General features: G+C 39.9%; 2 protein-coding genes across 5 annotated transcripts in view; both read right to left on the bottom strand.

The window, feature by feature from the left end:
• Positions 1 to 6,951: 6,951 nt before the first annotated feature.
• ambp (alpha-1-microglobulin/bikunin precursor) lies at positions 6,952 to 14,412 on the bottom strand. Its single transcript, XM_053645694.1, has 10 exons — positions 14,219 to 14,412; positions 12,296 to 12,438; positions 11,717 to 11,793; positions 11,510 to 11,626; positions 9,916 to 10,017; positions 9,222 to 9,268; positions 9,026 to 9,104; positions 8,550 to 8,717; positions 7,980 to 8,153; positions 6,952 to 7,409 (listed from the first exon to the last, which is right to left on the bottom strand). The coding sequence occupies exons 1-10, from the start codon at positions 14,327 to 14,329 to the stop codon at positions 7,381 to 7,383; spliced, it is 1,047 nt and encodes a 348-aa protein (XP_053501669.1). The 5' UTR covers positions 14,330 to 14,412; the 3' UTR covers positions 6,952 to 7,380.
• Positions 14,413 to 17,927: 3,515 nt separating this feature from the next.
• Positions 17,928 to 27,605, bottom strand: part of ptgdsa (prostaglandin D2 synthase a) — a 90,982-nt gene continuing 81,304 nt past the window's right edge. Inside the window, exons 2-8 of one of the 4 annotated variants that reach the window (XM_053645945.1) lie at positions 23,157 to 24,595; positions 21,415 to 21,554; positions 20,715 to 20,791; positions 18,931 to 19,041; positions 18,388 to 18,489; positions 18,236 to 18,261; positions 17,928 to 18,139 (exon numbers count right to left, since the gene is read on the bottom strand). In XM_053645945.1, the coding sequence (XP_053501920.1) occupies positions 18,236 to 18,261; positions 18,388 to 18,489; positions 18,931 to 19,041; positions 20,715 to 20,791; positions 21,415 to 21,554; positions 23,157 to 23,255 (555 nt within the window). In that variant the 5' untranslated portion in view covers positions 23,256 to 24,595 and the 3' untranslated portion in view covers positions 17,928 to 18,139. Of the gene's footprint in view, positions 18,140 to 18,160; positions 18,262 to 18,387; positions 18,490 to 18,930; positions 19,042 to 20,714; positions 20,792 to 21,414; positions 21,555 to 23,156; positions 27,601 to 27,605 lie in introns of those variants that run through there. The other 3 variants (XM_053645943.1, XM_053645946.1, XM_053645944.1) reach the window with 3 other exon arrangements.

The raw sequence follows: 27,605 nt of genomic DNA, 5'->3' as shown, positions 1-27,605 counted from the left end.
TGTGTGTGAGTCTGAGTGTGTGAGTGTGAGTGTGTGAAGCCCTCACTCTCCTCTGTACTGAACTGAACACCTCTCTCTCTCGTGTGAAGGTATTTACTGTAGTGTATAGTTAAGGAATGAAACACAGTGTGTGTGGCGCTCTTACAGGAAAATAATCAGCGGCGACAGCGTGGGGTGATGAAGTGGCGTTACTGTTACCTCCCTGAAGATGATTATTTCCCCGTAACGGCACGTCCCTGAGTGTTTTATTCCTCTTACCCCACAACAGCTCACCAACAATTACAATTTGTTATTCATTAAAGAACGATCCGGGTTTTTTTATCCGTTTATAGTTACATTGAACGAGTTAGTTCCTGTTGTCACTTACGTTATAGCAGCTATACACACTCGTTCCTTCAGTTCATTTTAGGAAGCTGCTTTGGATTGTGATTGGTCAGAAGGTGTTGATTAGTTGTGTGTGTGTGTGTGTGTGTTTGTGTGTGTGTGTGTGCGTGTGTGTGTGTGTGTGTGTGTGTGTGTGTGTGTGTGTGTGTGTAGGCAGCTGGTCTCCTCACTACTGTTCAGTTTTTGTCAGGAGTCGCAGCCCAGCGTGACCCAGAGGCCCATGTGGCATCTGCCTTCTGTGTGAGGAGGGTGAGGGAGAACCCATATGGAGAACACACACACACACACACACACACACACACACACACAGTTACGCCTCATTCCTATACAGCATATTAACACTGCGTGAGAATAAAATCTCCTACACGGTTCTAGATGGAACTATCTTTTGTACTTTTACACTGGGAGACAGTTAAGGGTTCTAAGGGTTCTAAACGGGTTATACTTGGAAACCTTTCCAAATGGGAGACCCGCAGTTGAAAGTTCCACCAGAGAACCACATTAAGGCATTAGATTGAACCTTGTTTTACATTCTTATTTTAAAAAAAAACCCCAACATGGTTCTAGGGAAAACTCTTACAGGAGTTTTGTTGGGAAGACTCTCTGTTGTATGGTTCTCGTGTTCTATATGGAACCTTTTTTTTCCCCTAATTCTATGCACTGTATGTTACACTCCTTGTTCCTCAAGGGTTCTTTGGATCCTTAATGGTTCTAACTTTCTGAAGAGCTTATACTTGGAGGCCTCTATTGCAGGGTTCTACATAGAACCACAAAAATTAAAAAATCCTTAGGGTTTTCTAAAAGTGTATACTCTTATACTCCTAGAAAAAAATGGTTCCTCTAGGGTTCTTTAAATAGTTTGGATAATGGTTCTAAATCTCTAAAGGTTTTATACTTTGAGCCTTTTCCAGAAGGGAAACTCTCAGTTACAGGGTTCTACACAGAACCTTTAAGAGGTCTAAATTCTTAGGGTTTTAGAGTCGAACTTGTTTTACATTCTGTCAAAAAAAAGGTTCTCAGGTTCTTTATATAATTAAGATCAATCTCAGCTTCTTCCAGGGGTTCTGATTGGAAAATGCAGTGTTCATGCAGGGTTCTTGTGTTCCAGGCTTTTAGAACACTCTTGGAAAAATGCTTCTCCAAGGGTTCTTTAGACAGTTAATGGTTCTAGATTTCTAAATAAATGACAGTTGGAAACGTTTTGTTGTAAGATTCTACTTAGAACCTGTAAGAACCTTCTATAACAAACACTACACCAACAGGGACGAGGGACAGCGTCAACACAGCGCAGGACTCTCTTCTCCTTTCTGTCATCTGTCTCACTTTCTTGTCTTGCTCTCTTCTCATCTGTCTCGCTCTCTCCTCATCTGTCTCGCTCTCTCCTCATCCGTCTCGCTCTCTCCTAATCTGTCTCGCTCTCTCCTAATCTGTCTCGCTCTCTCCTCATCTGCCTCGCTCTCTCCTCATCTGTCTCGCTCTTTTCTCATCTGTCTCGCTCTCTTCTCATCTGTCTCGCTCTCTCCTTCTTCTTGTCCTTAACGCTCTGGTTCTCGGTGTTAATGTGCCTCCACAGTGGAGTTCTGGAGCAGGAGGGACGGTGAGAGTGCAGGGTGAAAAGGGAGTGCAGAAACCTTCCCTCGTTCTCCCTCCCTCGTTCTCCCTCCCTCGTTCTCTCCTCCCCTCCCCCACGATGCCGTCCTCCGTTCCAGACAGTTGAAAATAAAAATGTTAACTGCTTGTGGACGGTGTTTAAGGAAAGCCAACAGGCAAAACAAGGCGTGCAACCGAGCGTGGAGTTCAGGGCCGCAAGCGCTGCTTCGTCAAACCACAGGAAGCTCAACAATGAAAGTCTTTTTACACAGTCCTGACTTGGACCTTTTTCATTATGATTTTTTTTCCTCCAGCAGGCTTGGGAAATGCTCACGTCTCCGGAGACGTTAAAACGTACCACACTTTGGTTAGTATTTAATCACGTAAGTCTCAACGGTTTTAACGTGCTGAAAGGAAGTGTGCTTTTACAACCGCTTAGCTAACAACCTGACAACCCACATGTACACACACTCGTCTCCTCGCTTCACCTTCGCTCTGATTAGATCAGCACCAGTTCCTAACGAAAACTAGGTCAGGAACTGATGCAGAGGCCACGTGTCGTTTAGGGCTGATTTACGACATCGGCGCTGAGACGCAGAGATCCGGCTTTTTACAAACGCACAGTGCTAATCGTTGACGTGGTGAAGTTTTCTGTAAAGAGTTCATGGAATGGAAGGAGTCTCCAGTGTCAGCGCTTTGTAACAGTCAGAGGTAAAACTGTAACGTCTTCAGGACAGAGGACTTTAATAAGTTCTTAAAACAGATCTGCTCATTTTAGATTCTGTCAGCTTTGTTGTGGAAGCTATTTGATGCTAATAATGGCTAATAGGAGCCCTTAAGAGTTTCATGATGTTCCATGTCTTGCTGTACGTCCTGACATCCATCCCTGGGTTTTTAGTGGGAATCGCGACTGAATCCGTTCAACCTTCCGTGAGGAATAATCGGAAAGGCCTCCTTCTTTAACCTGATGGCTTCCCTCACTGCTGGTGTTTGACCAGGACATCCAAGAGTTACCACCATGACATTCACCAAGCTTAAACTCATCTCTCAACGAAGCTTCACCAGATGATCCCAAGCAACTGGGAATGCTCGCCAAGGTTTATGAAGTAAATTTATCTGGCATCCTGTGCAACAAATTACAAATTCAACACCAAGGTGTGATCAGGTGATAGTTCTGACCCTCTCTTTACCCAAGTGTACAGAACATGACCTCAGGTCTGATGATACTACCAGAACATCGATGATTGACCGTGCCTCAAGGTGCTCTTGTACCAAATACACAGGAGGCTACATTGATGCCTCCCTATCACCATCATTCCTACCATGAGAACTGAAGAACCCCAGCAGCATTATGGAGACAGTAGGAGGAACCATCTTGAGCACTTTCTCCACCAAGAAGTCTGAACAAATAACATTCCTGAGACATGAAGTCTCACTGGGAAAACTCCACCATCCTCACACCATCTCCTGTAGGAAGTCTGAAGTAGGACAGAGATCATCCGCGATCAAGATGTGGAGTAATGTGCGTGTGGATATAAAGCTGTTCTCCAGTCCATTCCTTTCCATCTCTGACATTAACTCGGTTTCTTTCCCTCAGATCCCAAAGCCAGTTTCCATTCCAGGAGTCTAGTCTGGCTAAGACATCCATCTCATCATCCATCACATGCCTGCCACCAGACTAGCACTGCACCTGAGCACGTCACGTTCAGGCTGAGCGTGACCTGGTTTCATGCGTGGTCCGATCACCAAACACTCGCAAGCGGAGACACATGACGGAGTCCCGGTAACCCTAATCTGTGCAGCGTTCACGTCCTCAGCATGGGTAAGGAAAAATCATCTCTGCAATCTTATAAGCTTTGCACACTCTGTACTGTATTGTTTTGTCCGTTGTGCATGAGTGCTCCAGTACTGCAGGTGGCGCTAGTGAACTTTCATTACGGTTCACATGACAACAGGAAGACAGTTGCGTCTGCATAAGAAACGTAATCAAATGTTCACATGTTAGAGCACGAGGAATAGAAAGAAGTGCTTATTTTGTTCCATATTTTCAAAGAGAAAAGAAAAAGAGAAATAAGATGCAAGAGGGGGTGTGGTCTAGGGGGAGGCGGGTTCATAAGCCAGATTCGTACCGAGTTGCCGTAAAGAAGAAAATGATTCCGGTTTCCAGGTTGATGGACGTCTAAACAAAATAAGGTTACAGTGTTCGGCTATATGATGAGGTTGTAGTTTCCACATCGATGTGTACAGCGCTGCTGAGTTCTGGATTCTGATTGGTCAGAAGGCGTTGATTCAATTTCTATAACAGCAGCTCTGACAGTAGCGCAGGTTTATATAAATATATAATGTTTTTTTATAAAAATATATTTGCATTTCTCTTTAAGGGATGAACATATTTGCATCAGTACATCTGTAGAAGAGTGTGTGTGTGTGTGTGTGTGTGTGAGAGAGAGAGAGAGAAAGAAAGAGCGAGAGAGAGAGAAATTAGCCTGTAGGTGTGTCTTCATATGAACAGTTCTTATGTGGGAAATTCTGAGACCATGTTCCATGGAAATGTGTGTATGTGTGTGTGTGTGTGTGTGTGTGTGTATGTGTGTCCTGAAGGCGAAGTGAACCCTTCTGTGACTCTTGCTTTGATCTTATCCAGTGGTCTGAGTCTGTTTGAGTTGCCAACCAGCTCATCATGCACACACACACACACACACACACACATACACACACTACATATTTACACACCAGAACTCTTCCCATACCACTAACCCCATCCAAGTTTTACACACACAAACACACACACACACACTTTTGTTTCATTTACCCAGACCGCAGCGCTCTGGTTTCTGACTGCATTAAAACATTTGCATGAGCTTCATCCAGCAGCAGCTTCATCCAAAGACACACACACACACACACACACACACACACACACACACACACACTCACACAGACACACACACACACACAAACAATCTCTCACTAACTTGCATATCAGGATTCATTCTAAAACCCGAGATCCCGATCCAACATTCTCCAGAAAACCCCAAATGTATGATGTTTGCTCTGTCAGAACATTACAAACCTCATGATAATAAAATATTAAAATAAAATATATTCATGCGGAAAAAAATTCATGGATTTAAAGAAGCAGTTTGGCTAAAAATGAAATGCAAAACATTTCCTCCTTTCTCCAAATGTTCTCGATTAGCTGAGATGTTCAGAGTGCGATGTTTGTGCTGCACTGAGACTACGAGCGTGATGTATCTCACCAGCTGTTTAAGGTTAGAAGAACGTTTTCTGAACGTTACCCGGTGACTCTAAAAGAACATTTAAATCTGTCAGGTTTTGTGAGAAAGCTTCTGCATAACGTTTATAAACGTTCCTGTTATAACAACGCTGCTATAACCTTCCTGTCACGTTACCTTGTGTGAGCATTATTCTAAGAATGTTAGAATTGTAAGACGTTGCAAGAATGTTATTTTAACGTCTGCTCCTAACCCTTCTGAAACGTTTCTAAACACGGATAACTTTCTCTGCTAGCAAATTAGAAGAAATATTTACAAATTTAAGTTCAAAATGGAACTGTATTATCCGCCGTATAATTTTAGGGGTGTGGCCTGGGGGATGGTGGGGGAGGGGCGTCGTCATTCCAGATTGTATATGTGATTCCAGTTGTCCACAAATAATGCGCCAGTTCTCAGCTACACGTTGAGGCTGCTAACTACTTAGCTAGCTTGTTACGGAAAGTGTTACATTACCATGTGGTCATCCGCTGAAGCTTTGCATGTCAAACGTGATTGGTTCAAGCTGTTAAGAATGATTCGTGACATCACACTAACAAGCTTCACACGAGGTCATGCAGCTACATCCAGATGTTATAGATGAATAATGTATTGGCACCCCGTTAAAATGGGAATCTGGAATCCTTCTAGGAAAAATGAAGTTATTGGAACTTTGAGCTGGTGCTTATCCTAATTTTCCGTTCTAATGCGCACGGCAAGAACCATATCCTTATCCAAGTTCATGCAAAAGGAATTCCGATGAAACGCCAAATATGTTCGGAATATTTCTGTACATTTTTGAAGCGGTCTCTAAACCTGCGTACGTGTTTGAACGAAGGTTTATTGGCGTCTATCGTTCTCCTATTTCGCTTTGTGCGAGTGTGTATGAGTGTGTGAGTGTGTGTGGGCGAGCAGGTGATATGGCCTTGACCGGAAGGTCACAGAAAGCCGTCAGTTCCTTTTTCCTCTCCGGATATTCCCAGCATTCTCTCTCCAGTATCGCGGGTCGGGAACGCTGGGAATCTGCGGGACAGGAAGCCGGAACAGGAACGCCGCCGCTCGAGGCAGAACCTCCTTGCTCTGCCCTGATCTCAGACCAGTCTCCTTAATCCAAACCCTGACCTCAGATATTAACACACTGAGCTGTGAGGTGGAATCATGGAGTCAGACAACACTGACCCCCAATGGACAGAGCCGAAATTACATGTCAGAACATTAACGACATTTTAAAATATTAAAACAAATTAATGCACAATAATAAACTGTTTAGTGTTTTTATTTTATTTTTTTTAATAGCAGAGGAACATCACTATACCTTCACCTTCATTAAAATGGCAGTATTTATGAATATACATGAGTATGCAAACTAGAAACGTATCAATATCCTCTATAGCCTAGTAACATTTCTAAGTTAGCTAGTCAGTTAGCTAACTGCTTATAAACTAGCTCACATTCATCAGTAGGATTTCAGTCCCAATTCACATCCTCAATGTCTCGATGATTTATTTAATAACAGCCAAAAACTGTTTGGTTGCTAACTTGCTAGCTAGATACTTCAGCTAAAAGTTTCCATAGTCACCAGTGTCATCCTCTAATCTTTTGCATATCAGGCATGATAGGCTGAAACCAGTGAGCGTGTTACATGACATCACTATGCAAGTTTATACATAGCCCCGCCCCCAAATCATTGCAATGTTAAACACAATAAGGGGAAAAAAACTTTATTTTATTCAACATATAGAAATATCCAAAATGTTTTAGTTTGTTTGTTTGTTTCTTTGTTGTATTTTATTTATTTAAATTCATCAAACACGCGTAGCTGCGTAGCTTCTCTATGTGTTAACACCTAACTTATAACACCTTTGCCATGTTTTAATATCGTCTCTCATGCAGCGTGTTAACAGTGTGTGAAATCGTTTGAGTCGCTCTCCAGCACATTTTAATATTTAATATTTTATTTCCAAGGAAATCTTCGCAAAAGTTTCTACATCTACGCAGAATTGATCTCTAAATAAACCAGCGGTGATCCTGAGTCTGTTTATTCTGTATTATTTCTACATTAAAGGAAAAATAAACTCTGTTAAAAAGCTGTTCGGTATTTTATTTACTGATTTTTTTCCCCCCACATTCGTCTTTAGTTCACCTTGAGGAACTCCTCATCGCCTGAAATATAAGAAACACACAATATAATTTAGTATAAACATGCAGTATTTTTAAGCAACTAAGTTACATTACATTACATATAGAGTTGAGTCCAAAACTTTAACGAATCTTCCTTCATTATCACGAGTAACACAAAACAGTGTGTTTAAATATATTACATCATTAGTAAAACAGTCTAAATTGCTGAATGTGACATTAATGTAGATAAACATCATGTTTTTTATCCCCATTATCTCCTTCTCCAGAGCTGATTCCCTGATTCTTAACTCGACCGCTGAGGGTTTTATTTATAACTTTCATAGGCAACTAAGACTTTAACAAAGTGAACATGTGACTGGTTTAAATAATTAAACACATTAATGATGTACAAACTCAAATGTGTTAGGGGGCGTATACTTTTGAGCACGTCACGAAAGAGACAGTTGCTGTAATCTTCAGGAAAACATCGATAAATGAAGGTGAATGTAATTTAACTCAGCTATACATATACTGTACATGTTTATTTATTTATTCATAAAATTGATGTGTGTGTATAAGTGTGTGTGTGTGTGTGTGTGTGTGTGTGTTTACCATCTTTGCTCACGCCGCAGTACTCCTCACACTCTTTCTGTGAGTAGAAGCGGTTGCCGTTGCCTTGACAACCTCCGTAGTAGAAGGACACACACTTTCCACTGGTCGAGTCGAAAGCCCAGAACTGCAGCAACGTTTTACATGGACCGACGTCTATCTGGAGCCGACATGCAGCTGGACAGGTGAGAGAACACGCGAATCTGATTGGTCAGCAGGTGGTGATTAGTTTTCTAGAACAGCAGCTCTGACATTAGTGCAGGTTCATATTAATTAATGCGCTCGTTTGAATACGTAATCGTTTCTATAGTAACGGAAAGAAAAAAGAGAGGGCTGGTGAGGGAACGAGTGTTTATAGCTGCTATAACGTAAGCGAGAACAAGAACTAACTTGTTTCACCGACATTAAATGTAACTATGAACTGCTGAAAAGCATCGTGTGTCATTCTTTAATAAATAAAGAAATGTAACTGTTGGTGAGCTGCTGCTACTTCAGCGTGGTAACAGTAACTCTTCTTCATCACATCACCCTGTTAGTATTTTACCACACACACACACACCCACACACACACACCCTCAGTGCGGCAGGTCTGCAGACACTCCTTCTCAGTGTGGAAGTTGTTCTGGTTGCCCATACAGCCTCCGTACTGAAATATCTGACACGTCATGATGGAGGAGTTGTAGTGGTAGCGGGGGAAGATCCCGAAACACGGACCAGGGTCAGGGGCACCTGTACAGGACTCTATACACACACACACACGCACAACCACACACACACACACAGAGGTGCGTTAGAAAGTGATTTCACTCAGAAGAAAAAGAAAGAAGGTTGAATTTGGATTTTAAACATCAATAGAACGTCAGCTGTCAGAGCGTCCAATCAAATCAGCCGGTCTAATTCCCTTTACATATACTTTTGTGTATGTGCATGTGTGTGTGTGTGTGTGCGCGCATGTGTGTATGTATATGTGTATGTGTGTGTGTGTGTGTGTGTGTGTGTATATGTGTATGTATGTGTGTGTTTGTGTGTGTGTGTGTGTGTTCACTCACCTTGTCCTCTGAAGATGGGTGTGTCGTCTGCAGAACCTTCCTCAGATGGAGGCAGCACCGCAGATCGTCTTGTTCTCTTCTGGACCGTTCCATAGCCACGTGACATGCAGAGCATTATGGGAATAATGAAAAAAATTAGCCTAAGTAATCAATAGGACAGAAATGATGGAAAATGAATTGATTTTTTTTTAAATACCTGAACCTCAGTCTGTGGAGTTGTTATTTCTCCTGGAACACAATCTTCTAAAGAGGAAGGGGGAAAAAAGGAGACAGAGAAAGTATTAGATCTGACCACCTTAAATAAATACCCTAAAACATTTCCCCTATAGGAAGTAAAGTAAGCTTTGTTAAAGGAATGAAATGTTTTAAATAATTAAAAATTACACTAGAGGACGAAATGTGTCTCCTCAGCAAAGCCAGGGAGACACGCATGCACTCAAGTGCAAAATTCTGCACACCCTTAGCACAAAATCAGGATGACAAAGAACATTTTAATTCACAGCAACAACAATTAGTGTGTTGCACTTTCTAAATGTGCTATAACTAATCTCTCAAATCCTCCATGTCCACTCTTTACCTTTATAACAGGTGTCATTCTCACCTTACCTTAAACCCTCACACATACTTCCTGTCTTCTTTAGGTCAAATGTCTTTGTATAATATGTTCCTGATGATGATGTCGTGTTGAAGGATTCATCCACATTTCATTTATACCTCCTTAAAATTAGTTTTATTGCAGATGAACTGTAAAAATAGGTACATTATGCTTTCTTTTTTTAAAAACCCACCCCCATCTCCCCCCGAAAGTTTGCCCTCGACTACACTGGACGATACTAGAATTATTGTGATATTATCAAACCCTCTCTGATGGGAATTGTATAGTTTTATACCTTTGTTCTGTTTAATAGAGATGGTATCCGCGCTCATTCCCTGCTCAGCCACCAGGGTCCTAAACTCCTGCAGCAGCGTAGGACGCAGTTCCTTCTTACGACCTGTTGGGGGCAGCAACCAGAAAACCTCAATCTTTCCTCATGTTTCCCACTGGCACTTCGTCACACATATGTACAAAATTAACACTTGCCCGTCATTTTGCTGCTTGCTGTCGTGAATGTAGCATAACACGGTTACTGAAGATGAATGAATGAGTGAATGAATGAATAACAGCATTGCGTACATCTAGAAAGATGTTCAGATGTTCAGATGTTCATATATGGGAGTCTGTTCTCAATGTTCACCTAAAATAGCTGAATTAAAGAAAGAGCTGACTCAAAGAGCTGAATTAAAGAACTGAATCAGAGTTGATTCAAAGATATCACTAAAACAGGTGACTTAAAGAGCTGAGTTAAAGAGGTGACTCAAAGAGCTCACTCAAAAAGACTAACTTGAAAAGCTGAATCAGAGCCAACTCATATATTTGACTCAATGAGTCAACTCAAAGGACCGATTCAAAAAGTTGACTTGAAGATCTGAATTAAAGAAAAAGCTGAATCAAAGAGCTGACTTGAAAAGCTGATTCAGAGTCGATTCAAAGATATCACTAAAAGAGCTGACTCAGAGTCGTTTACTCAAAGGGCTGACTTAAAGAGCTGAATCAGAGCTGACTTTAAAAGCTGAATTAACACCAGATCAGAGATGACTAAAAGAACTGACTCAGAGTGGTGACTCAAAGAGCTGACTCAAAGAGCTGACTCAAAGTGGTGCTTCAAAGTGGTGGCTTAAAGAGCTAACTTAAAGAAAGAGCTGATTCAAAGAGCTGACTTGAAAAGCTGAATCAGAGTCGATTCAATATATCACTACAAAAGCTTACTCAAAGTGGTGACTCAAAGGGCTGACATAAAGAGCTGAATCAGTGCTGACTCAAAAAGCTGACTTTAAAAGCTGAATCAGAGCCAGCTCACTAAGATGACTAAAAGAGCTGACTCAAAGAACCGACTCAAAAAGCTGACTTGAAGATCTGAATTAAAGAAAGAGCTGAATCAAAGAGCTGACTTGAAAAGCTGAATTAGAGGTGATTCAAAGATATCACTAAAAGAGCTGACTCACAGTTGTTTACTCAAAGGGCTGACTTAAAGAGAGCTGACTCAAAAAGCTGACTCAAAGAGCTGACTTTAAAAGCTGAATTAGCACCAGCTCAGAGATGACTAAAAGAACTGACTCAGAGTGGTGACTCAAAGAGCTGAATCATGGCTGACTCAGAGTGGTGGCTTAAAGAGATGACTTAAAGAGCCGATTGAAAAGCTGAATCAGAGTCGATTAAAAAATATCACTAAAAAAGCTGACTCAAAGTAGTGACTCAAAGGGTTGAGATAAAGAGCTGAATCAGAGCTGACTCAAAAAGATGACTTTAAAAGCTGAATCAACTCCAACTCAAAAAGATGACTAAAAGAGCTGACTCAAAGAACCGACTCAACAAGCTGACTTGAAGATCTTAATCAAAGACTCCTACTGACTTTTACTTTAATAAAGCCGTAAACGATTCCTCACCGTACAGTTTGACCGAGGTGGTCTTGTTTCCTCCACGCCGCTCTTTGAACATCACCACCAGCGCATACTCGTCGTAGTTCGTGTGCACCACGTAGGCGTCCACATCCGCTGACCATTCTGTACAGAGACACAGCCAGAGATTATATTAGAGTTCAAAGATTTCATTCCATTTTAAGTTGTGATCATGAGTTTAGCATTTTTACTCACTGACACTGTGGTAGTAGAATCTTCCTGGAGTTTCAGTCTTCACATAGTTACCAGTGATCTTCTTACACACACCATGCCTACCAATAAAATCCACACAACACCTTTTACACAGCTTTACACCACATGCTCGACTGTGATTGGTCAGAAGGTGTTGATTAATTCTCTATAACAGCGGCTGTGACAGTAGCGCAGGTTTATATTAATGCACTCATTCTGATACGTTATCGTTTCTATAGTAACGGCTCGTTCACAGGAAGGGCTGCATACACAGATAAACAAACATACGTAATCACTGATATGGTGAAGAGTTCTTTAAATAGAATAAATGAGGAAGGAGTCTCCAGTGTCAGCGCTGTGTAACAGTCGGAGGTGAAGCTGAAACTGTAAGTTTTCCCAAATCTTCAGCACAGAGTTTACACTTCTTTGTGGTTTTTTGGAAACATGATACAACATTAAATGTAACTATAAATGGATAGAAAATATGATCAAAATGTAATTGTTGGCAGATTTCTGTGGTATAGGAGAAATAAGACACTTATGTGTTTTGTGTGTGTGTGTGTTTTGTGTGTGTGTGTGTACCTGGACATGATGCGGGTCATGTTCAGGGAGTTTGGAGAGTCGCTACGCTGCAGCTCCAGAGATCCGATCGGAGATTCTCCTTTGTGTTTCATCCTCCAGGGGCAGTTGGAGGCCGAGGCGACGTCATACCACTTCCCCAAGAACTGCCCACAAAACAACATGGCTGACACATGTGTGTGTGTGTGTGTGTGTGTGTGTGTGTGTGTGTGCGTGACAACATATTAAATGGAAGAACACTTTCTTTTCTCTTAAATGAGAGTTGAAAGTAACAGGGTTACGTCTTTAGCACAGATTTTAGCAAATATGCAAGATTTCCTTAACTAGCATCTATGCTAATAACCTGAACACCATTCTAATATTTTAATTCGAATTTCATTTCTTTAATTAATATTTAAATGTATTTCACAATCAATAATTTGGGTAACGGTGTCGTACATTTCAAAGTGACCCCATCAGTCAGTATCACACCATCATAAATATAAAGAAAAAAGAAAGAAAAAAAAAAACATATTTCTTCTTCTCAGGATCCTCCAGAAATTCAGATGATGCACCTTCCTTTTGAACATGTGACTTGTGAGTCGAGTCAGGAGTCATGTGGGGAATGTGTTCAGGGCTGAGGGAATGTTGTTCATTTTTATAATGTATAATGGACGACTCAAAAAGGAAAAAGCTGTTTCAAACACAAGACGATAAATGAAGTTACACAGTAATTGCAAAAATTAAGATTTCTAGAAATACTTATTAAAAACGTATTTATCTGAAGCAGCTCAATGCTGTTGTGAAGGACACTATACCTGTGTTTAAACTGTCTGTAAACAATGTGTGTAACCATTTTATAAACAAAACAACCATTTTAAATGATGCATTTTCAAATCATTTTATATATATATATATATATATATATATATATATATATATATATATATATATATATATAGATATAGATATATAAGAGATATATATATCTTATCATACATGTTAGTTGTTGTTTTTTTTTTTTTTTTTTGTCTTTGCTAGGTCAAATCTGTTATTTGTATAAACAAGCAATTTTGTCCAAGTAATATCTTTGGTAAAGTAATGTCATGAACATTGTGTAATACTGGTGTGTAAACAGGCCAATGTGTAAACAGTTTCTGCTCTTTGATCAAGGACGTTTGTTCTGCTTTATAGATCAATGCTGGAAGGATAAATATCACTACAGCTGTTAATTAGGACACAAGTCGACTGAACGTGTATGACGATATGTTATTTCTGACAAACAGAGGTTTTAAAGTTTATTGTTTACCAATATTAAGCGTGTTGTAGTTCAAGTGTTAGCTAGCTAGTCTCTAGCATGAGAGTCACAATATTTTGTTACTAGCTAGCTAACAACACTTGAACATTTGATATGATAAATATTTGTTTGTACTAATCACATCCTGATTTTCTAAAGTGCTCCTTTTCTTAATAATTTTAGAAAACTAGCAAAGTTCGAATGCAAACAGCAAACTCAAGGCTACAATATTATGCTAGCAAGTTAGCGAGTAGCAGAACTAGGAATAATTTAAATCTGTACATACTTGGTTTGGTCGTGTCATCTTGGGGAATTCATTAAAATGTTTAGTTTACAACATAGTAATTTAACGATGTATTACTAATTATGTATTGCTAGCTATTTCTCTGTTTATCTTAACATTTATATATTTTGTGATCATGTAAATAAATTCAGTTTTAGTCATTTAATTTATGCATAAAAGTACAAAATATTCTAATTATATTAAAAAAAAATGCTTCCTCTGACAACAAATCTGAGAGATTAGCATCAAACTGTTCATATTATTCAGTAACACGTTTGAAGGATTGTTATTAATTGATCACTATTGACTTGTATTTGTGTTTTTTTTAATATTCTGAAATTTATTGACGCCGTGTAGAGGTTCTTACCCGGTCCAGGTCGAAGTTTTCCTGGGTCTGGAGGAGCGGTTGCGGAGGTAGAGGTCCGGCATGGATCAGACCCACACCGGCCAGCAGGAGAACCACAAACACAGCCTGCATTTCTGTCTGTCTCAGATCCAAATGAGGTTCTAGTCTGTAATATCGAGAGAACAACAGCACCTTCTTCCTCCTCCTCCTCCTCCTCCTCCTCCGCCTCCTGCTGTTAAAGCCATCGAACGGTGGGTTATGTGCTTTTACCCCACTGGCACAAAGCAACCTAAAATCAGTCCAACCAACCAGACCAAAGGTCCTCTTATCTATTTATTGATTTATTTATCCTGTGCTCTGTGTGTCTGTTTATGTCGCATTTTAAAATAACAGGATATAAATTTAACCTGTTGTAAATATACGTTGCCAAGACGATTAATCTGGAAAGCTTAATCTGGGTAAAAGGATTTGGATTAGTGATTGGTGTTATGGTATTTACAGACCGTCAAGGACGTTAGAAGGTGAAATGGAAAATAACACAACAAGCCTCAGTATTTTTTCTTTTCTATTTTCTTTAAAGTATCAGAATCAGAAGCATTTTATTCGCCATATACATTTACGTGTATTAGGAATTTTTCTTAGTGTTTTGGTCACACCACGGAACCTTCAACACACACCTCACACAATTATCATCCTTACACACAAATATTACACCTAATATACGAGTATCACACCGTAAGTGGAAATGGTACGCTCGGCTGTAATTTACATTCTTCTAAAGCAAAGAGAAAGGAAATAGAAGAGGGGAGGAAAGAAAAAAAATGGAGAAAAAAAAGAGAAAATAAAGAAATATTATGCAGAAATATTATTATTCTTAAAATGTTTATTTATTCATTCATTTATAACACAGAAATAGAAGGATATACAAAAGGGGTGGAACGCAAGATAGTCTTATATACACAACACATCCAAAAGGTCGTTATTTCATTAAATTAATCCAAACATTAAACTATTCACATGCACTGCAGGCAAATATCTTCGCGTAGTTTTATAGACAAGGTTAATGAAAACTCCAGACTACTCAGGATATTTAGATATTACTGAAAGCACTTTTATAGAATCTTAATGCTGAAACGTTGAGAATAACATAGCTAATATGTGCTAATGTTGTGAAAGCTAATCCAAGCGTTTCCGGATTGTGGACAGGAAAAACTCGTGACATCCAATAGGATGGGTCTAAATTGATCGCGTGATGTAGAAGCAGCCAATCAGCGGGTTAATTAAATCAGTTCGCTTTAATGAAGCTCTTCGTTTGTAACAGTGCAGGAGCTAAAGATAATCCGAATGGATTTCGATTGGAAACATTATTTAAAAAATGCAGCTGAAGAGCTCCGAGAGAGGAAAGCGAGAGAATAAAGAGGACAGAAGTGTCAGGGATAATAATGGTTATCAGGTAATGAGTGATCTATCAGTGTCATTAATGATATATTCATGTGTTTTTGTTGTAGTGGAAAGGAAATGGCCGTCAACTGGGTGAGTCACGTGACTGTCACGCTGCGTCAGTGTTTTTATACAGAGCTGTGGTTTTTATTAAATCTTTGAACAAGACAAAACAAGACAAAACAGTGCAGTGTGTAAATCAGGGTTGTCACACATAGCGAGCTAGTCAGTGTTATTCCACTAGGGGGCGAAGTAGAGCAATAAACTCGGCGCCATAAACTCAGGTTTATTATTATTATTATTATTATTATTATTATTATTATTACTACTAATACTAATAGTTATTCAGCTTTAAGTACCTGTTTACAGACTGAACACAACACACTGGCGGGTTAGAAGAAAAAAAAATCATTCTTTATTTTTCTATATTTTCAATTATCGCTAGAAATCAATACAATACAGGTAAACAGTTTTTCAGATTTTTATTTTTGATAAACTATACATCTATAAATGGACTGGGAGGACGAATTGAATTAAGAAATAGTAAGTTACAGTGAGACAGCAGGTGGCAGTGATGTAACCTGCCGTAAAAAACCAAAGAAGAGGAAAGAAGACTAGCGTCTCTTAAACTGCAGTAATAAATCTAATACGAATGTCGAGACATTTCAATCCTATCATCTAGTTGTGTTAAGGATGCAAATTTGTGTGTATTGAATGAAATGAAGCCTCATTTGCATAAACACATGTACATTTATTTGAAATAAGTACCGGTACAATAAAAAGTACCTGTAGTGTCTCGCCTTACTCTATATTGACTTGTAAGGCTGGCACCGGAAGGTCTGCATCACTTCCAGTAACAGAACACACCCCACTGAGTGACTTATCCTGTTCTGCAAATGTAAGGAGTTTTCTGATTAAGAGTTTAGGTGTTTTCAGCTTGGAGAATGAACACCCCTCAGTTCCAGGTAGCTCACCTTCAGCTGCAGCCAAATGTCTCAAGAACGGATCAGATATGATCAAGCCACTCCCAGTGTGTGAGATCTCCACTGGCTTCCAGTCTATAAATGCTTACAGAACCTTGCTCCTAACTGCCTGTCTGACGCATTGTGTCCCTACAACCCTCCCATTACTTTCAGATCTGGCAACCTTAACCTACTGACGGTCCCTTGTTCAAGGCTAAAACGCAGGAGAGAGAGAGAGAGAGAGAGAGAGAGAGAGAGAGATGTTTTATACATTTTAATTTTTCTGTATTCTGCTCATGTACACTAACACTTCGGTCAGTCTTGAGGCTGTTTTTAAAAGTGCTCTATAAATAAATGAAGAATGAAATGAATAATCGTAGAGGTCTCTGTGTGTGACTGATGAATAGAAGGTCTCTTTGTTGATCTCGTTGATCAGAAGATTCGGTACCATTTGGTTGATTTACGTTTAAGAGGTTTCCGTGTGACTGGTACGGAAGGTCTCTGTCAAAATAAGGTCAAACTCCAAGAGGTCGAGGGGAAAAAAACAACATTCTTCCACAAATCCTCACTGATTAAAGGACACAAGGTTTACTCAGTTTGGATATTCAGGGAGGGTTGTGAAGGAACTCGGGAGAACCTGCAGACAGGCAGACAGGCATACAGACAGACAGACAGGCAGACAGACAGATCTCCCGCACAGTCGCTGCGTGCAGTTTTTTCTACCAGGTATGTGAGTTTAATTCTCAAATGTTTGAATTTGATTGTGATTCTTTCTTCTTCTTCTTGTTGGATTTGGATATGTTCCTACCTGGTTAAATAAATGATTAGACTTGATTATATTCTGAATGATTGTCTCTAATAGATTACGTTAAGTCCATGTTTCCACAAATCTACGCTCGGGTTAGGAGCGGAGTAAAGCTCGGTTCCGAGTGGAGCGTCAGGTACGCTGGCTGAGACTTTAGAGCTCCGACTAACAGCTCGGCGTTAGTTCGAGTGTGCTAGTTAATTGCCAAGGTGATCGACTAACCTAAACAGGGTGGAGTTTAAACCTCTGCTTATTCTAATACTTTTCCAGCTAAGTGTACGTACTGTATATAGGAAACTATGACATGATTTATATAAAGCTATTTTAAACTTGGGTAATGTTGGTCTATCTTTGTAAATTATAGCGATCATGACCTCTGGCTAGAAATAACATTACTGTAAGTAACACCTGACAGGTGTACATTAAGGGTCTACTATCTGAGGGAACTAAACAAAATACTTTTAGATAAAAGGGCGAGCGTGAGCGGCCATGTAAATAGCATTCGTTAATTTACCTCTAATTGTCTAATGGCCGAGACTGACTAGTTTATGATCGTGAGATGGATCAGCGAGTGGACCTTACAGCTTTATTACAGATTAACATTAACAGTTGATTAAGATACAGAAGTAGGTTCTCCTGATGGAGCCTTGAGATCCAGTTCAGTAGCTGGGCTCTGTAGAGAACGTCCTGTCTGAGCTGCATCACACTCGCGCTGTGCTGTAATCCAACACCACTCTGAAAAACACAATCATTCTCCTTATCTATATATACATGTGTGTATATATATATATAATGTGTGTGTGTGTGTGTGTGTGTAAAATGTGTACTCACTTAGTGGCGTGCGAGGGGGCAGTTATCTGAGGAGAGAGAAGCACAAGATAGGCGTGACCATGACATGCCTCTATACATTAGTTATACAGTATATTATACACATTGTTCTGTGTGTGTGTGTGTGTGTGTGTGTGTGTGTGTGTGTGTTTTACCTGCTGGTGGTGGAATTACAATGGACTCTTCAGGGAAGCCGTGCTGCGTGGCGTATTTTTTAAACTTCTCAATCACTTCTGGTCTCAACTTCTGACTACGACCTGAACCAGAAACCAGAGACAACAGAGAGTGTACAACTGCACTAACACACGTGTGTGTATGAACCAGCGTATGAACGTGTGGACAGGTGTGTTACTGTACGAAAACGTGGAGCTGTGTGTTAGTGTGTGAACGCGTGGACAGGTGCGTCGGTGTGCGAGTTATTGTCGGATGTTCCGACTTGCTGTAGATTCCTTAAACACGGTAGAGGAGGAGCTTTGTAATGAGATAATTAACGCACCTGCTAAGTGACGTGTGATGCTAACCGAACACCTGGCGGAGCGTGGCATTATCCTAGATGCACGTGAATAATGAGCCTTTCAGCTCTCCACATGCAGACACGTGTATTAGTGTGTGGTCGTGTTTGTGACTATGCGAACGTGTGTGTTAGTATGTAGAAACGTGTGAGAATGTACGGATGATCACGTGACTGATTCACTCACTGTACAGGGACACCTGAGAGAATTCCCGGTTAAACTTCCTGTGTTTATAAATCACAGCGAACTCGCCGTAGTTGGTTTCCACCACAGTGATGTCCTTCACGCGGCTGTGTCCTGTGAGAGGAAAGAACACCTGAACGCCAGATACAGACCCTTCCTGATGCTGGCCATCTTTTCCTTTCCTTCTTATGCTTTTTCTTCTTTCCTTTTCTTTCTTTCATATATTTTTCTTTCTCACATTTTTCTGTCTTGCTTATAGTTTTTCTTTCTTACTCTTTTTAAAATGTTTATATACACATACATACTCCCCATACTATTTTCCTTTCTTTCTTGTTAAATTCTCCCTCTCTCCTTCATGTTTTTCTTGTTTTTCTTTCTCTATCCCTCCCTTCTTTATTGTACCGTTCTTTTTGCAAATTTTCCCCTTTATTTATTTTATTTCTTGCTTTCTTCCACGTCAAGTACAGGGAAACTTGTCCAAGCTCTTTGTAGTAAAACACACACACACACACACACACACAGAGGAATGTGTAATATTGAGTCATATAGCGAGCGGTCTCGGAGCTTTCCAGGCTCTTAAAGCTTGGAGGCGTGTTTACTTTTGGGGTGTTTATATTAAACATTGCAGATTTGGGCTGTTTGTTTATTCTTAGTTTATTCATTTATTTATTTACACACTGCATATGAAGCGGTCTCGGTTCTTGATTTGTGATACAGGGAGTAAATAGTTCATGTGTTATATTTATATCAGTCTTGTGGTTGGAGATGGAGACGTGGTATTTCTTGTCTGATGAAGTATTTTACATTAGAACCGCTTGCACTTCTAATTATAGTTCATACGGGAGTGACTCTCCCCGTCTCAGACGGTACGATACACAGAACAACCCCCCCAACAGTTAAACAAGTAACAATCCATACTCTTTGATTCACTACTGATCCGGAATGAATCGGTTCAGTGATGTGATTCAGTACACTTTGATTCACTGCTGCTCGTAATGAACGTCAGGTCGTTACTGATCCGATTCGATTCACTTTAGTTCACTGCTGATCTGGCACGATTCGGTTCAATCCAATTCACTGCTGGTACAATATGATTTAATTCAGCACCTGCATGATTCAGTATGCTTCGTTCACTGCTGAACCAATATGATTAGATTCATCACTGATATGATTTCATGCTTTTCAATGCACTACTGATCCGATAAGTTTTGGTTCATCGCAAATACGATTCAATACACTGCGGTTTGCCAATGATCCAATACGATTCGGTTCAGCAGCTATAGGATTCGATTCAGTCAATTCTGATCAAATATGAACATTTAAGTTCACCACTGATCCGTTATGATTCGATTCAGCACTGATGACGTATGATATACTTCTGTGCACTATCGATCCGGTAAATTTTGGCTGATCACAAATACGATTCGCTGCACTTCGGTTCGCTATCCGATGCAGTTCGATTCAGCATTGATATGATTCAGTGTACTTTTATTCACTACTGATCCGATACGATTCAGTTCATCACTGATACGATTCAATACAATTCATTTCACTACTGATCCAATTTCGAACATTTCTTCACTGTCTTTATTTTTTCCTGAGAATCAGTACTAAATTAATTCTCTCCCCAAACCTTTTGCCCCACGATACCGTGTCTGGGATCATACCGTTGGACCGATTTTCTGATTTTAATCAGGTTTTGTTTACACATCCAGTAGCTCGTACGACGCTATATAACGCACGTCTGTGACAGGGCTCGTTTCTGGGACTGCTGAAAGATCACTAACGTGTGCTGAAGTACGTGAACACGCCAGGTACGGCCGTCTTCTCATATTTGTAGACTTCTTTCTGGCAGATGGAGGACCTGCACACAGACACGTGCAGCGTCACACATTGACACGCTTTACAACACAAACTGCCACCAAACCTGAATCATGCAGCATTCACAAGAACCTTTTGTGAAACTCAAATCCATCAGTTAGAACATACAAAGCAAGCCGTCGAACTAGGACAAAAGTAATGGCACCCTATAAAAGGAGGAGGAGTTACACTGTGTGTTTATGGTCGCTGACGCCAAATCTCATTTTATTGGTGACTCACACAGCTGTACACATTACGACATGCAGTGATGTGCTTTTTAAAACAGAATTTACTTACATAGAAAAAGAAAAATATAAATGCATGTATGTATGGCAATAAAACCGATGCAGCACTGCAATGGCGGTCCTGTGCGCAACTCTCAAAACGCCCACAAGAGGGCGCCATTTATCTGTGGCGCTGATATTACAAAAACGATATCCGATTATGGAACAACGTATAAATATCAGAAAAAATTTCGGTAAAACTGATTTCCAGTCGATCTCGACCTAAAACAAGTCTCTGCCCACAGACACGTCTACGACGTCAGTGATTGGTTGCTCCAGTTAAACACAGTGATTGGTTACTGAAGTTAAACACAGTGCTGAGTGTTTTGTTGTTAACACTCACTTCGTTTTCCACACGGTCATCATGACGTCTCCGTTCTCCTTCGGTTCCACCACGCCCATACAGATGGTCAGCTTGTTTCTGTGCCGGGCGAAGCCGGGCGAGTTATACGCCAGACCCACGCGGTACCAGCGACCTGCGAACTGAACACACGGCGCACGTGGACAACGCACAACGCCACTTTAAAGTCAGGATAAAGTTTCCACCTCAGGATTAGAGCTGAGCGATATGGGCGTGTAATATCGATATCGTGATAAATTAGATCAAAAATACATTTTGCAGGTGTTGTGCTATTTTATTTAAAAACATGTTTTTAAATGACCATTACACGTTCTAACTGGAAGCTGTAAAGTATCAACTGTAAACTTCTTTTTATTTACATTTACAAAACTAATTTACTTAGAACCGAAAGAGAAAAAATAAACGCAGTTTTTAATTAAACTCTTATCGTGTCAGGATGATATGATCTTGTTCTAACACTGGTTTCATTCTTTTTCTTTCTTTTATACCTTTTTTCTCTCTCTTTCTTTTGTTCTTTCTATTTTTCTTTTTTTTCGAGTTTCTCATTTATTCTTTATTTTTTCCTCTTTCTTTTTCTCTTTATTCTTTTTCTTTTTTCTCTTTTTATTTCTTTTTCTTTACTTTCTTCCCCTTTTTGTTCGTCTTTTTCTTTTTTCATTTGTTTCTTTTTTCTCTTTACTTCCTTGCCTTCTTTTTGCGTTCGCTTTTCTTTTGTTTTTTTGTTTTTTTTTTTTTAAAAAAATGAAAGAGTTACAGATAAAAACTGGTGTAAAACTGCTATAAAGTATAAACTGTAGACTTGTTTGTTTTTTTCTCCTTTTCTGTTTTAATAAATTATTTGTATAGATGTAAATAAAAGTTTTATTAAACTCTGTTTTAAATTTAATGTTAATATCGTGTCAGAATGATGAGATTTTTTGTAATACACTAGTTTTCCCTTTTTTTTTTAAAAAAAAAACCCTTTTTTGTTGTCTCTGTTCTTTCTTTCTTTCAATTTTTTATTTTTTTGAGTTTTTTCCATTTTTCTCTTTTTATTGATTTCTTCTCTTGTCTTTTTTTTAATTTATCTTTTTTTTCCTTTTCTTTGGACAGGAGAGACGAAGACAGTCCTTTCCACCAGGTAAAATATATTTGTGGGCGGGGCTACGTATGAGCTCAGTTTGTGACGTCAATAAACAGTCAATTGCTTTCCTCCAATTACATCTAATATGCAAATTGCCAGACTGCCCAGCGAGTTGATCAATGAATAGAACATGGGGCTGTTCTAATTTGCATATTCATACACTCCTGATAGTTTAATGAGAATAAAAGTGTAGAGATGTTTAATTTGTTTTTCCTTCAACAATTTATTCTATAGATTTTAAAATGGTTTAAAGTGACACGATTTGAGAAACTTCTTAATCCACGAAATATAAATTGGATCAACGATAATGTTAATGATGGTAATGTTGATCTTATGAATATTAATAAGCTGTGAGTTGAGCAGAGCAGCACAACCACCGGATCTGTTTCTTTACATCTACACGTTACAGAAACTTTTATAGATATAAATAAACAAATATTAAAATGGGAATCGTAATATTTAAATCTGAGCTTTTGAATATTCGTTCGATTTTGGCCGGAGCAGAGTAATGAGAAGCAGACCTGACCGAAGATCTGTATCTCCACCTCAAACACACCAGGAGAACTTTCTCCTCCACAAAACTCCATGAAGTTGCTCTCACCCTCTTCAGGTCAAAGTTCTTCTGCGGCAGGACGTCAGCGTGGACCTCCAGCAGGAGCGCGATGGTCACGGTGATGCTCACCAGCGTGATCTTCATCATGGATCTCCAGAAGAAAAAAAAAACAGACTGAACAAAAACAGCTGGAGCGAGAAGGAGCCAGAACACCGAGCTCCGCCCACTCAGCAAACCGGCCAATCAGAGACGGGGATGGGCTCAAACAAAGTCACTTTTCATGGGAAGGCGAGTCAGTGTGGAAAAATAAGGAGAGTTGTGTACTTACATGCGTGTGAGTGCAAAAGTTTGTGCACCCTGAGACAAAATGAAGAACTTAATGTTCTGAGCTTTATTCCTTTATTGTTAAAAGCAACAAAAAATTTAATGAAAAACCCCCCAGAACTTTTTAAATGAAAGCAAAACAAAGCTCTCTTTCTCTTTAATTTTGTTTCCTTTTTTCCTTCGGTCTTGTATTTCTTTTTTTCACTTTTTTTCTTTCTTTTGCTCTTCTTTTTTCCCTTTAGGCCTTGCTCTTTTCTTTTTCTTTCATTCCTTCTTTTTTTCTAAAAAAAAGAAATGAAGAAAATACAAATAAAGCAAAACGTCATTTTTTTTGTTTTTTTTCCACTTTCCTGTTTTTTTTTTCTTTCTAATTTTTCTTTTTTGTTATTGCTCTTTTTTAAAAAAAAAAAAAATCAAAAATATTTTGTGAGTGAATTTTTTTATTATTATTCTTTATTTCTTCATTCCTTCAAATGGCCATTAACTTTTTTTTTTTTTTTTGAAATTTTATATCAATTTGTTTTAATATCCTCTAAATACCTTCTCTTTTTCATTCTCTCGCTCTGTCTTTCTTTCAGACTGCCTCCAGTCTTTTTTCATATCCTCTGGATAATATCCTTCTGGATCCTGGACCCTGAATGTTTTGACTTATTTTCAGAATTTTTCCAGGTTACACCCACGTTTCATTACGTTACGTTTCATTACGTCACATCGTGGAATAGTAGGTGAAAACTAGGGGGAGGGGGTCAACACTTTTGCAATTGATGGTACACAAAAAGCATAACCTTTTAAAACTATTCTAATTGAATGCAGATCCTACAGCAGTTTGAAACACTAACTTCTGTTCTTACTTTTTATTTATAGTGTTTATCACCATTATTATTATTATTATTATTATTATTATAGCAGGCTTTGTTAAATATAATCCTTATCCACAGGATTGGATTTGGATCAAAAAGTATTTTAAATAAATAGATCACTTTTATTTGGAGCTATTTAAAAAACAAAAAAAATAAAAGCGACAGCCAGAACTTTATAGATTTTTTTATTAATGTTGATTCTCGGATGATGTGTTTTTTTTTTTTTCTTCTGAAAAGCACGATATACAGCTAGTAAGAGACAAGAGGACTTCAGTGCGACATACACACCTCACACACCTCCCCCTACACACACACACACACACAGAGTGCACTGTTTACTAACCAACCCACAAACCCCACACACTTTTTTCCCTTTTTCTGAAACTAAAGCGTTGTTCCTGAGCAGCGGATTGAGAAACATGGAGAAGGTGGTCAGGAGAACGACGCCGATCGCCGAGCTGATGGTTCACACCAGGTCTCTGTGACCACATGCTTGATTCCAGGGTAGCATTTTTACTTGTTTTTATTTTTCTTGGACCCAAAAATAACTTTTGTCAACCTCCACCTTCTGTTAACATGCATCAAACCCCACCCCCTCACCCCCTCACCCCCTCCCCCTAAAAAAACCCCCAAAAAGTTGAACTCTGTCTGTGAGCCTGCTTGGTCCCTCATCACTTTGGAAAATGAAACAAAAAAACAACACACACTAAAAAACCCCCCCAAAATCAAAGAAAGATCCATGAATACAGTATCACAGCAGCGTTCACACACCACGCCGTAACGCCAAACATTTTCAAAACGCTTTTATCGAGAGAACGAAGGAACGGTTCAAGATCGAACGAAACGAAGCTGCCGGTCTGTGCCTCAGGCCTGATTTATACTTCTGTGAGCGCACGTGGGTCCGCTAGCCTCCGGCCTCACGTGAATAAAACCAGAATTTACAGAAACGGGAACGAGGAAAAGAGCAAGAACGAAAGATTTCCGTGTTCCGGTGGGAATAACACCACAATACTGTGTTGATGAAAATAAACGTTGCGTGATCGCTGAGGAACCGTTGATTTTTTCCCCGCTTCCGAAGCGTGTGTGTTCAGCAGGATCAAACACTTCACGTTAACCAGAGTTTAAATCCATCCACAGTTCTACCGTCACAGAATTACAGCGGGGCTAGATTTGTTTCTTGTGAAATTGAGAACGACGCTGCGCGCTACGTCTTTCCCACGAGTACGAGAAAGATCGTAAACGGTGCGAATGTGCAGGATTAAACGATGTTACGGTGAGACACGGCTGCTTTAAATGCTGGATTGGACCTCGGGAGTCGGAATTATGCCATTTTCTATTATGATGCATAGAGGTCCTTACAAAGTAGAGCAAAAAAAAACTAATGGAGACTAGATTTTGGTCAGGTGACGACACGCTGCCTCCTGCAGGCCAGAACATGGAACTACAATCGGACTCCTCGTTCCGAGCGTCGTGTCTGGATCCCTGGACAAATGAAAAACTGAACAGAGACGCGTGGACTGATATCCGAACGATTATTACGCTTCTTCAGCACTCGGGAACTGATCAGGCTCCGCCCCTTATACTGTGAATCGGAATTTAAACAAAAATATTGTCAACCGTGATGTAAAGTCAGGAGCGGCCTCGGCAAAGTCGCACGATGACGACACTCTGCTTTCATAGGACCGACCCTCACACACACTTACACACACGCACACACGCCAAGAACAAAAAATAAACCAGGAAACATAATTAAAGCCAGTCACTCCATGACAATTAAAAACAAAATCAGTGTTGTGCAAAATAAATAAATGCAAAAAAAATAAAATAATTAAGAATAAAATTAAAAACACAACAGTTGAGACAGCAGAGTGCATGATAAACCACATTTTCTTTTTTTTTTTACTTATCCAATATAAAGTTCACCTTAAACTTTAATTCATAAACTTCATCCAGATCTGATCTTAAACTCTGGAGTGTAAATCTAAAATCCGCATCAGATCCAACCTCCTGCTTAGCGTTAGCATGACAGATCTTCATCTTCCCTTTGTATCAGTTCAACAGTGACTCGTGCTACAGCAAGCCGTCACGTACGTGCACACGCACTCTCTCACGCACTCTCACACGCACTCTCACACGCACTCTCACACGCACTCACAGAGAGAAATAAGCGACCATGAGTCTCAGTCAAACCAGGGAGTGTAACCCTGCCTTCACACTAGCGAGCGACTTTTCCGACGTTGCAGTTCCTACCTGCGATCCCACGATAAAACGAGCGTCTCCTCCTTTCGTATTCAAGCTCTCGACAAACGTGTACAGAGACGTTAGGAAAAAGAATAAAGCTCAGCAGAGGTCGTTGGTGCCCCTGGTGAGTGAGCGCTTTGCTAAACTAGTCTGAGAACGTAGCTAGTATGAAGCCGAGCGCGCAACACGGTAATCACACACCGATCTGATTTACTGAATCAGCTTTAGAAGTGGTGTGTGTGTGTGTAGATTTATATATATATATATGAGAGAGATACTAGTTTTTAAATAATACGCTGGACAGGCCACACCCACATATGCCATGACTCGTTGATGGCTAGTGTGAAAGCAGGGTTATGCTGCGTCCATTTGGAAGTGAACTGCAGCTCATAATTCCCTAATCAAAAACTCCGGAATTCCCAGCGCTGTAATTCCAGGACGTTGGGGGGGGGGGGGGGGGTATGGTATGGATGCATCCCTAGTAAATATCACAATGTATTACTATGCACCTGATTATCGATACACATATAGGAGGATTTTTATTAATATATTTTGCTAACGTGAGCCAATAAGTACAGGAGTGTTTATCTCGTCAGGAGAAAACCTACAGGAAACGGACAGGAAGATTCGGAGGAGGGAGCCTAGGAAGGGAGCCAGATACGGTGAGGTGGATTAGGACAGGGCCTGAGCTCATGTTAAGGCACACTGCTCCGTCTGTTCAGCAGCCATGCTTCTGCCACTTTAAAACAAACTAACAAACAAACAGATAACGGTGTATTAAAACGAGTTCCCTTTCATCGTTTTCATTTCTCGCACGAGGGGGCGTGGCTACGAGCGCCAGATCCTCCACGCAAAGCCGTGTAGAATTCTCAGACGTAAGACCCGACAGTGCGGTCTGCACAATGCCACATACGCGGACACATTCAGTTCACACACACACACACACACACACACACACACACACACGCTTTCACACACCGCCCCCTACAGGTATGGAAGAATGAATATCGGTAGCCAGGCGCAGTAACCGCTCGCACCTAAGCTGTACACAGATGATGCATTCGATGTTTAC

Source organism: Ictalurus furcatus, chromosome 16 (genome assembly GCF_023375685.1).
Source record: "Ictalurus furcatus strain D&B chromosome 16, Billie_1.0, whole genome shotgun sequence".
In the NCBI taxonomy this organism is placed as follows: domain Eukaryota; kingdom Metazoa; phylum Chordata; class Actinopteri; order Siluriformes; family Ictaluridae; genus Ictalurus; species Ictalurus furcatus.
The sequence above is the reverse complement of the archived record's forward strand: the minus strand, read 5'-3'. Positions and strand labels throughout refer to the sequence as shown.